General features: G+C 38.2%; 1 protein-coding gene across 1 annotated transcript in view; it reads left to right on the top strand.

Moving 5' to 3' along the window:
* The window catches only part of LOC149254899 (uncharacterized), a 207,310-nt gene that overhangs the window by 161,040 nt on the left and 33,737 nt on the right, over window positions 1-12,533 (top strand). Inside the window, exon 7 of the mRNA XM_089457141.1 lies at window positions 10,473-10,497. Within this exon, the coding sequence (XP_089313267.1) occupies window positions 10,473-10,497 (25 nt within the window). The remainder of the gene's footprint in view (window positions 1-10,472; window positions 10,498-12,533) is intronic.

Raw genomic sequence — 12,533 nt, forward strand, 5'->3', positions numbered from 1 at the left:
TTTTTGGCTTGGCGGTGACCAAGTGACATATTTTGTAAACATTATTATTTGAATTTTGGACATGACAAATGTTGACAGTTGCTCACTTGCTAGATAAATCATAATATGCTCTATGTCTTATGTTTTATAATATGCTTAAATGTTTTATGTTTTATAATATGTTTAAAAATTTGATGTATGTTTGTAATAGCTAGAATATAGATGATTGTTGTACATACTAGTAACTACAATGGAATCATGGATTCCATATCTATCTTGATTTATGCAAAAATATGCATGTTTTCATGTCTTCTACAATTAATTTGGTATTTGGGATGTTTGTTTTGAGTATAAATGCAAAAAAATATAAAAAAATATATATATATAGCAGACGCTTCCGCAGACGCTTCGCTTCCTAGATTTTTGGAAAATGACGCTTCCGCTTCGCGCTTCCGCTTCGCGCTTCCGCTTCGCGCTTCCGCTTCGCTCCCGCTTCGTGCAACATTGATCTAGCTATTAGAACTTTTTGGAAGTCATCAATATCTTGAATAACACACATCCTTCAGTGAAAAGAGGACAACCAAAAAGGTGATATTTCTAGCCTATGATCACTCAAAATAAATGTGTGGAAAGTTCATCTTGGTTTATTCGGCATGGACAGTTTGTGCATACATTAGTGATTGATTTACCATTTGTATTTTTTGGGTTCATTCTTCATTGATAGTTTGAGTGCTTTATCCAAACTTATCACATATTTTCTGATCTTCATTCTCAGAGTTAAAGATTGAAGAAGTTCCTTGCATGAGATCTGCATTGCAGTTTTTTTTTTGGGAATTAGTCTAGACCCCATACTAAAACTGGTACAGGTTTTAGATATTTTCTGGATTTTAGCAGGTTTTCATGTGTACACAATATTTCTTGTGTGCATAATAAAGATAGGCCTTCAAAAGGGCATTTGCATGGTAAGGGGAGATCTTCAAAAGGGTATTTACTGAAATTTTGATGAACTGTTCAAGGAAGCTATCTATCATTAGAAAGTCCATATTTTCAGGAAGCGATTATAGTGTTGAGTATACATTTGATAGCATTCCAACCTAAGTCAAATGACACAAGGTCAAGGGACACTAAGGGCACGTAAATACGAGTATTTGACACGAGACACAACGACTCAGAAACATGGCACAAAGGACACATTCACTGAAATCTTGATGAACCGTTTAAGGAAGCTATCTATCATTAGAAAGTTCATATTTTCAGGATGTGATTATAGTGTTGAGTGTCCATTTGATAGTATTCCAACCTAAGTCACATGACACGAGGACACATGACACAGAGGACACGTAAATACGAGTATTTGACATGAGACATGGTGACCTGGAAACAGAATATGCAGGACAAGACATATATATAAGACTGAAATATAGTGCTCGATGCATATTTTTTAGAAATTAGAACATCTACAGATATGAATCATGATGACATCTATTTAGTAATTTAATAATTTAGTATTTATAATTTTAGAACTAGTTAGTTTATTAATTTACTACATCAATGATGTTCACAGTTCAATGTTCATTGTTCATTTTATTAACAATTGTTCAAGCACATAAGTAACTAGAAATTTAGTGTTATATACCTAGGGGGGATAATATGGGGTACCAAAGGAGGTACCCAAGGTAATAATGTAATAATAGGATGGGCCATAGTAATAAATAAGGTGGTTAACCCATATCATGTAAGGGACCACAAGTAGTTAGTAATAATGTAATGGGCCCATGGTATTAGTTGATGGTATGAGGGAACCATGGTAATGACCCATGGTATTGTATGTATGAGGCCTATATAGAGGCTAGAGACTCCAAGTCAAGGAATATAGTGAAGGATTATTGTATGAACAGGCATATGGCTTGTGGAGTGTTCTCCTTCCTTAAGGAGTGAATGTATGGTGTTGCCCTACCATAAGGGTTTGATCTATAAAGAATCATTTCATATTATTTCTGGGTTTATTTGCATTATCTTATATTTTCATATCATATCTATAATATTTCCGGGTTAGATCTATAACAAGTGGTATCAGAGCTATAACAAGTGGTATCAGAGCTACAACATTTAGAAATATCATGATTGAGAAAATAAAACTAGAAATTTAGATGTAGAACTTAGATATTAAAACCATAAATCGCAGATTTTTCATTAAGTCATCAAAATCAAAATGTATTACATAGATATCAAAATCAAAATGTATTGCGCCAATGTGAAGCCACGAGCCACGATTAAGGATGTAGCGTCTAGGTCTCTTTTACTATGTGAAAATCTGCCCACAAATTCTTCCATCTGCCGACAAATCAATGATAGTCACATGCTCAACAATATTCCTCATGAATAGACACAAAATATACAGAAAAAATGAAAAAAAATAAGATGCGACACTTTTAATTTGGGGTTTTAGTGGGACATGTGTCCTAAAATTGAGACATGTTAGGGCACGTGTCCGACATGGCCCCAACAAGGATGTTGACCGAAACTTTCTATGCACCTTGACCAACATTGACTGCAGAAGTACAACTAGGGCTTCTAGGACATTGACCGAAAATTTCTGTGCACCTTGACCAACGTTCATCGCAGAAGTACAACTAGGGCTTCTGCAGGTTGACTTTGACTTCGACCAGAAATTTTGTGGGCAGAATTTTGTGACTGTTTTGACTAAGGGAAGGAGGCTGCATTCTTTGACTAGTTGACTGAATATTTTGGAGTTGATTTGGCCGTTGACCAAGGACTGGTTAGGGTTGTGTTGACCACTGTTGACTTTGACAAAACATTGCATAATTGTTATTTGACCAGATTTGACTATATTTCTCACATTTGATTGGGTATTGGATAGTTGACTTGGTTGGTCAGGGCCTTGACCCTTGACAAATTGTTGATGTACTTGGACTATGTATCTCTTTGCTGAACATTTGATGAACATCTAATATAAGAAGAATCTAGTTAGGGTTTTCCCCCTTGGGGGTTTTTTCCATGGTCTTTGACCAATCTCTGTGTCGCTATTGACCTTGGCTGTCTTCTATTGTGCATATGGTTTACTGTTCTATATACAATTGTTTATTGTTATTGAATGATTGAAAAGAAATTGGAAAAGCGATTGCTATTGAAGAAAGAATTTGCTAAACTTATTGTTATAGAGTAGAACATTGAAAAATTAACATGGTATCAGAGCTAAGGTGAAGACAAGCCCAAGGAGACAAGAGCAATCACCCTCTAAAGATATCTTATCTTCTGCTGAAGAACTTTTGACTTGGTCAAGATGTCTACCTCATACTTCAAGATAAAAGAGAAGCTGAATGACTTATCTAACTATGCTGTTTGGAGAGCTAGGGTTGATTTGACTTTAGAGGAGGGTGATGTTTTGAAATATGTTGAAGGAAAGGTACCTGAGCCTTCGAAGAATGCTTCTACTGTTGTCAAGTCGAAGTACAAGAAAGGTGAGGTCAAAGTTAAGAAAATCATTATTTATTCGTTGAAAGATCATTGATCACTTATGTTGCAAAGTTGAAGAAGTCTAAGGAAATGTATGATAAGTTGGTTGGGATGTATGAAGTCAGCAACTTGAACCATATTCTTTGCTTGAAGAATCAACTCAAGGATATCAAAATGAACAAGGGGGAGACCATTCAATCATACTTCATGAGGATATCTCAATTCAAGGATCAACTGTTGTCTGCTGGAGGAATTACATCTGATAGAGAACTGGAACTAACTACACTTGGAGGTATTCCTCCAATTTGGGAGACATTTATTACCACCATTAGCAATAATAACAAGTTTCCTTCATTTGATGAGCTATTGGGCAAGTGCACTCAAGAGGAGACCAGGATGATATCTAGAGGGAGAATTCAAAAGCATGAAGAAGAACCTATTGTATGTGTTGCTCAAGCCAAGAAGAAGAGAGAAAGAGGAGGACCATCAAATTCAAGAAAGCCTACTCCAGAATCTAAGGACTCTAATAGAAGACCTAGAAGGGATGTATCAAAAATTCAATGCTACAATAGCCACAAGCATGGTCACTATGCCCGAGATTGTCCAGAAAAGAGAAACGCTCCAAGGTCCCACAACAACAGCCGTGGCTATAACAATAGGAGGTCCAATAAAAGAGGAAGAGAAGCTCTTGCTCCCCGTGAAGAAGGTCACCATCCTCAAAAGCGATCAAGGAATTATAATAATGCAGCTGCTACTCAATCAAAATATTTTCTTATTTCCGCTCTTTCTAGTTCCTCCGTAGATTTGTTTGATAGCTGGTTAGTGGATAGTAGGGCCTATAGACACTTCACTGGTTATCGTGAAGTTCTCTCAAACTTGGTTGAGAGGGAGACAAATTTGAAGATCATTTTTGGGGACAATTCTAGTTATCTTGTGAAGGGGTTTGGTTATTTTTCACTTCATTTGAATTATGGTCAAACTATACATCTACAGGATGTTCTGTCTGTACCGGGATTGAAAGAATCTTGTGTTGATATCTGCCTTAGAGGACAATGGAATGAGAATTGCCTTCATAAAAGAAAAGGTTCTTACTTGGCCAATGGAATCTTGCTTGAGGGATGCCTTAACTTTGGGATCAAGAATCAAAGGCCTTTATAAAGTCAATGGAAGACCGATCCAAGCATTGGTTTATGATAGTAATCATCAACGTGAACTGTGGCATTGGAGATTTGCACACTTTCATTACGAAGCCTTGCCTAAGGTGAGAAAGATGGTTTCTAGAATGCCTGTGGTTCAAATAAATCATGATGGAGTTTGTCCGGGATGTGCGAGTGGAAAGAAGGTGAAGGGACCATTCCCTTCAAGCAGAAGCAAGACAAATGGAATACTTCAACTAATACATTCTGATTTATGTGGACCCATGCCAATGATCTCTCTTGGTGGCTACTTGCACTATATAATTTTTGTGGGTGACTTCTTCCACAAGACATGGATTTTCTTCTTAAAGCATAAGGACAAAGCATTTGAGATGTTCAGGGACTTCAAGGCGTTGATAGAATAACAAACAAGAAAGAAGAATAAAGTCTTTAGGTCTGATAATGGAGGAGAATTCATTTCAAATGAGTTCATTGACTTTTGCAAGAAAGCTAGAATCAAGGACACCATCGCACCTTACAACCCAGAGCAAAATGGTGTAGTTGAAAGGAAGAATAGGACTATCATGGAAGCAACTAGAGCTATGTTGCAAGATCAAAGGCTACTGAAGATTCTATGGGGAGAAGCTCAAACACTACTATCTATGTTCAAAATATGACTCCTCATCAAGCCTCGGGTAACAAGACTCTTGAAGAAGTTTTCTCAAGTATAAAGCCCGATTGTGGACATTTGAGGATCTTTGGCTGCCCCGTCTACTTTCATGTGCCAAAGGACGAGAGGAACAAGTTGGAAGATTTAGGAAAGAAAGGTACTTTTGTTAGTTATTGTGAAAATTCTAAAGCTTATGAAATATATGTAATTGGTCAAAGGATTATAGAGTTTAGTAGGGATGTGACATTTGATGAAGATGCTACCCTTGGGTAAGTAAGGGATGCTCCTCCCCTTGCCAATGTTCGAAGAAGGGATGATGCCATGGATGTACAAGAAGATTCTCTTATGATTGAGCTAGACACTAATGTTGTTGGTGATCTCATGGAACCCATGGACCCCTTGGATCCCCATCTATGTGATCCTCCCGCCAGGAAGAGACCACTATGGCTTCATGACACTTTACAAGATGTTGAGACACATGCTGCTCCAAGAGGAACCTTCAGGGAAAGTAAGAAGCCATGCCGATATCAAGGATATGCTGTAGCAATTAGCAACATTATACAGGTTGAACCACACACTTTTGAAGAAGCTGTTAAAGAACAAGTTTGGAAGGATGCTATGGCCGAAGAATATGAATCTATCGTGAAGAATGATGTATGGGAAGTGGTTCTGAGACCCAAAGGAAAGTCTGTTGTGACTTCTAAATGGTTGTACAAGATTAAACATGGCGCAGATGAAAGTATCAAGAAATATAGGGCAAGATTTGTGGCTAGAGGATTCTCCCAGAAAGAGGGAGAGGACTATGATAACATTTTTGCATCGGTTACCCACTACAATACCGTTTGATCTATCATTGCTCTTGCTACTAGCCAGGGATGGAGACTTCATCAAATGGATGTGAAGACCACGTTTCTACATGGCAATCTCAAAGAAGAAGTATATGTTGAGCATACTCTGTCTCGAGATGCAACAACAGTCAAGATCTCGGTGGTGTAGACACAGTGATGATCTCAGAAAAAGTGCAATGATGATGACAATCACAACAATGCAAGAAGAGGATTGGTGTCTTGGTCTTGGAGTGGCTCAGTCAGTCAAGGGTCATGGTCTTGGTGTTCATCAATTGGAATCTCTATAAGAAGAATTTTGTGCGGGTTTTCCTCTCCAAGAGGGAGAGGTTTTGGCCCTGGCAGAATGCCATATCTTGTGCTCTTGTCTCTTTGCTTTGATAGCTATTTGTTGAAGTAAGAAATACACACACTAATGATAATAAGCAAAAGATTGTGCTAATAATCTAAAGACTAAATGCCTCACAAATAGTTATCATGATAAGAAGAATCTCATTAATTCAATCTGCCCTAGATTCTTCAACAACATATGCTTTGTTGTCAACACTTTGAGTCAATTTATGACAGAGCCTCTTCATGAGCATTGGGTTGCTGCTAAGCATGTGTTGAGATACCTACATGGGACTATTAGTCTTGTATTGAGATATACTGTCAGAGATGTGAGACTTCATGGATACATTGATGATGATTGGGCCAGAAATGTTGTTGACAGGAAGAGCACATCAAGGTGTTGTTTTAGCCTGGGTTCTGCCATGATATCTTAGATGAGCAAGAAGTAGAAGTCCGTTGCTCTTAGCATGGTTGACGCTGAGTATATTGCTGCTAGCATGGCTAGCTATGAGGTAGTATAGTTGATGAAGCTCTTTGGAGAGTTGTTTGAGCAAGTTCTAGATACGACTGTGATATATTACGACAACAAGAGGGGGATCCGGCTTTCAGAGAATCCCATGTTGCACAATAGGTCCAAGTACATTGAGATCAAATACCACTATATTCGGGATATGGTGCGGAGAGGAGCCATAAGACTCCATCACATTTCAACAAATGAGAAGATAGCAAACATACTTACCAAGCCTTTGCTGCAAGAGAAGTTCTTGGTCTTCAGAGAGAAACTTGGACTGGTGGAGGTGACCCTTCCGGAAAAGGGTCATGACTGATCGAGAAAACTGAGCTATGCTCTTTCCCCCTGTTTGAGCTCCCAGGGTGGGAATGGAGCCTGAAGAGCTCCTGGGGTTGAGGGTGCTAGGGAGAGTCTGATCCTTGTCACTAATGACAAGTTGTATCTGTCCCCTACTCCCCTTTGAGGGATGGCTGATCCTTGCCACTTGTGGCAAGTTGTATTTAGTCCCGAGGCATGGCTGATCCTTAGTACTTATAGTAAGTTGTATTTGGCGCGTATTGTGAAATCCGAAACTTGAATGAATGTATCCTAGTATGCATCCTACCCAAAGTCGGGCTTGTTGGGATTGCCACCCATCTGGCCAATGGGTGAGGAGATTTGAGATATGGCTGATCCTTGCCATTTATGGTAAGTTGTATCTGGCGTTTAGATGAAGGTGTTCTACCACTTGACTCTTGAGGGTCAAGGTGAGAAGATCAACGGAGAATAGGATGTATCATGTGAGTGATCCTTACCTCACATGGTAAGTGGTATCTCCCCTATTGTCATTGGATATAGGGTGGTAGATTAATCTCCCTTATGATGATTCTTCTTCTTTAGATTGAGAATGTTCAATAGATGAGTAGACTTGAGCACAAACAAGATCTGATATTATACAACGATGATGATGATGATGGCGAAACATCTGAGATAAGACTTATGATGCAGCCGAAAATTCCTCCCTTGTTGAGAGGGAGTGTTGAAATTTGGCAGTTGAGGGAGAAATTCCCTCCTCTGAGAACCCCTACAAACCCTAAGGAGACCCCTCTAGCACTTGGAAAAATTTAATTTGCACATGGGAAAATATTATTTTTAATATTGGTCCAAGTCACCCTCAAAAGTACAAGTCGGCTTGGAAGAGGAAATTTGTCCACCAAATCCACATAAATACACCAAAGGTCACATCACTTGGAGGCATCTCATCATCTCACTCAATCACCGTCTATTGGTTCTATCTACTCTAAAATTGCAGGGTCTGAGTTCGCACGTGCGAAGGAGAGGGAGGCAATCTAATTTGATCGAGTTTGACTTTTGTTTTGTGATGGTTTGACTTGTGTTGACTTGAGGAGATTTGACTTTGTTTGAATAGTTTTTGGATTTGAATAGTTTTTGCCGCAAGAGAAGTTCTTGGTCTTCAGAGAGCAACTTGGACTGGTGGAGGTGACCCTTCCAGAAAAGGGTCATGGTTGATCGAGAACACTGAGCTATGCTCTTTCCCATTGTTTGAGCTCCGAGGGTGGGAATGGAGCCTGAAGAGCGCCCGGGGTTGAGGGTGCTAGGGAGAGTCTGATCCTTGTCAGTAGTGACAAGTTGTATCTGTCCCCTACTCCCCTTTGAGGGATGGCTGATCCTTGCCACTTGTAAACATCAGTAAACATAAAAATGCTATCACGGACATGGAAACTGCAAGGATAAATTACAAGTTTGAGTTGTGACATGAAGTTATGAGTTTTGATTTATGTACTTGGTCAATGGCTATGAGGTTCAATGAGGTTCACTGAACCTCAAAACTTTTTTAAGGTTTGGCAAAATTCGAACCTCAAGGTTAAAGTTCGACGAACCTTGTGACATAGCTTGGACTATGTATCTCTTTGCTGAACATTTGATGATCATCTAATAGAGAAGAATCTGGTTAGGTTTTCCCCCTTGTGGGGTTTTTCCCTGATCTTTGACCAATCTCTGTGTCTCTATTGATCTTGGCTGTCTTCTACTGTGCATTTGGTTTACTTTTCTGTCTACAATTGCTTACTGTTATTGAATGATCAAAAAGAAATTGGAAAAGTGATTGCATTGAAAGAAGAATTTGCTAAAGTGATTGTTACAGCATAGAACATTGAAAAATTAACATGAAAGAGGGATGTACAATGTGTGAGAATCCAAAGTCTGGAGTGGCCAAAGAGCTCAAATCTGGACTACCCAAAAAGCTAGCATATCAGAATCTGCTAGGGCTAGCTCCCCAAACATCCAAGGCCTAGTGGAGAAAACTTATAATAGAGAACTGTCTCGAGGAAGACCTAGCAGAAGATTTGGACTGTGTATGACACCACTGCCTGGAAGAAATCAAGAATGTCTGAGTGCTCTATTTCTAGTGTTTACTTGATTTATTTTCAGCTCAGGATGTGTGCCTTGGCTAAGCTTTTTCTGGATGATTTTCTTGAGGAATAATCTTTATTTTCTCAGAGCATAAGGAGTGTGTTTTTCGTTAGTTAGAAGAAATATGCATTTGTTTGCGTGGGACAATCATTATCTTTACAATCAAGTTGAACCATTTCTTTTGTTGAGCCAGAGCATTGTAGTCTTCAACAAGATCAAAAGATGTTATCCTAACTCTATTATGGCAGTATCCTGAACTTGGTTAGCTGTAAAGCTAGTTGTTTTAATACAATGTTGTTTTCTTTGGTTCATTAGTGTTTCTCCAGGTTGTCGAAAACAATGGTTTCCTTGGTATCACAGTGGATTGTGAGCAAAAGTAATTTTGTGTGTTTACAAGCTTTTACCTGTTTGACATGAATGTTTAAAGATATCTCTGTGTCGATCCTGTAATGTTTTCTTGAATTTGATGAAAAGGATTTTGTCCAGAAGATCCTATTTATCAATATGTTCATATTGTGAAGCGGTTTGGTGCTGTTTGTCAATGCCTTGGAGCCTTATAAGGTTATTCCTTCAAATGGAAACATTTATTTGGCCCCCAATTAAAGATGCTTATAATTATTTGCTATAAAGTATTGAACATTACACCATAACTTAAATTCTATGACGAGCATAGTTAATCTTTCAGTATGTCAAGGATTATGGTTAGATCTTTATTTAATGCATTTTGTCATTATAATTTCATAATCCTCTTTAATAAGTTTTGCAAAAACAACATTTGAAGCATTTTATCAAATACAAACTTCAGCAGTATTTATGTTGAGAATTATTTTTGACTCTTTGCAAGGTGTGCTTTCTAATGTTATTTTTTGACACAAGATTCTGAAAATTACTTGTAAATAGATTGGGTTGTTGTGGATCGTTCTTCTGCCAATCTGCTTCATTGCAATGGCTTTAGCCCTTCTCAAATGATATGGTTATCTTAAAATGCTTTGGCTGTACAAATTTATCTGTACCTTGCTAGAGTAAAATATAGGACATTTTTTTCTGTGATGGGAATATCCTTTTGTTGTGACATGAAATATAACATCCACTTTTTCCCCTTTTGTTTATAGGTTGTTGGAGCAAACTGAAGAAGAGGTACGCTGCCCACTTCTTCTATCAATACTTTTTGTTACCTCACAAACTAATACTTGAAAGTTAAATTCTAAAAGAGCATTGCTAGCCTATGGGCATCTAAAGAGGGAAGCCTATGTCACCTCAGCAGCCTTCTTTACACTTTAGGCTGACTCTCCTTCGGCACAAGGGGGACTTCCCTAGAATAGGATTGCTAGAATTTTAGGCAATGAATCACCAGGTGAAATGAAAGGTAAATTCCAGCAAATTGTGCAAATGGGGTCACATCAAGGCTTAATGGGAGACTATCCTAATGTGAAGAAATGACTATTAAAGCTTCCATATCCTTGCTGTTCTAAACTGAAGAAATATAACAAAGAATATTACTAGAGTAGATAAAATCCAATACTTGTTGAGATTATGATTATCAAGATTAGAATATATGTACATTCATCCAAGAGTAGTAGAGAAAACATGCTTTCACGAATAATATTGCATTGGCGACATAATAAGGCAATTAAGATAACACGATTTTGTTTTAGTTTGACAAATGACTCAAAAAGTAGGTCAATGGGACTGAAGAATACAACCGATATGAATAAAATATGAGAGTGCCAAGTTGCCAGCACAACTCCTAGAAAATGCCAAAATTAATACAAAGAAAGAAATTTACATAAGTATAATATTAGAACATATGTATAAAACCATGACAAAGGTACAGTGATACAAAACACTAAGTGAGTTTGTCCAACACTAGAAAGGTGGACAACCCAACCCAAGAACCTATCAAGAGAGAGAGAGTGAGAGAGGGAGATCAGACGATGAGGCCGATGATGTCAAGGTCTCCCGAGTCTAATGGTCAAGGGTGAGGGGGGCGAATTCGGCACTAGCTCGTTTTTAGAGTTTTCTGGAACCATTGAGGAGCCCTATTGCATGATCCGGGGGTGGATGGATCTGTGGTTGCTCCTCTAGATTTGGGAGGTAGTTTGATGTGTAGGGCGTGCTCTACTCCATATTTGTTTGATCTGCGAATTAAATTTGACAAGTGTTCATCTAAGCTCCAACTCTAGCCCCAAATCCAACATGACAAAAGAGGGAGAAAGCAAACCCTTGTATAGGTTTAATAAAATAATATTTTCCTCCTCAAATTCTTTTTTTTTTCCTCTAAGGAAAATGCTATAAATTAGTACAATAATGCATAAGTGGGCTCTCCAAAAACAAGAATGCATGTACATAATACTAAATAAAAGATGCTAAATAAATCCAATGCCACATGCCATCTTCTTGAAGCTCCAAGCTCATGCAAGTTGCATGCAAAGTGCCAATTGTTGTCTTCATGTGCAAAGCACTCTTGAAGAAATCTAAACCATAACCACCTCAAAATAAAATGATATGAATTCGATGTATGTGAGGGAGGGTGATCTCCAAGATAAGTGAATGAGTGCCAGGTGTTCAAGCCTTATGACGAGGTTGTTCTCAAAAGTAGCCCGTTTGATCATGTAATAGAATAAAATATGTTGTTAAGGAGGTGCACCCTAGGAAGGGAGTGCCTCGACAACCTTTTTTTTGGCCAAGGAAAACAATAAAATACCTTGAGAGGAAGATGCCTCCTAGGAGAATGTGCCAAGGTAGTTATCCTTTTTAAATAAAATATTCTTCAAAATACAAGTGCACCCTCCAAGAAAGTCCAAAAGTATAATGAAGACCAAGTAAATGCACATGTGGTCCTCCAACATTTAATTGCTCCTCTTGAAGAATCCTCCATAACAAGTTCTAAATGGAATAATATAAATGCCTAGTGAAAGAGGTGAGGGCACTAAAATGTGATGAAATCTAAGTGTAATGTGGATTCGACCTAGGAAAAGAGTGAAGATGTGATGAATTATATAGATTACCTAGGTACAATGATGGAAATGTGACAAAATATAAATGATCCTAGGAAATAACTAGGCAAATACACCACTATGCTAGAGGACACCAACAACTAAGACATTAAATAACTATGAAACAATGAAGTGAAAGTAGTGATTAGAACATGACTATATGGTCTCCCCAACATT

The sequence above is a fragment of the Pinus tabuliformis genome, chromosome 7 (assembly GCF_031772625.1).
Source record: "Pinus tabuliformis cultivar Carrire ecotype Pingquan chromosome 7, CPIR1, whole genome shotgun sequence".
Lineage (NCBI taxonomy): Eukaryota > Viridiplantae > Streptophyta > Pinopsida > Pinales > Pinaceae > Pinus > Pinus tabuliformis.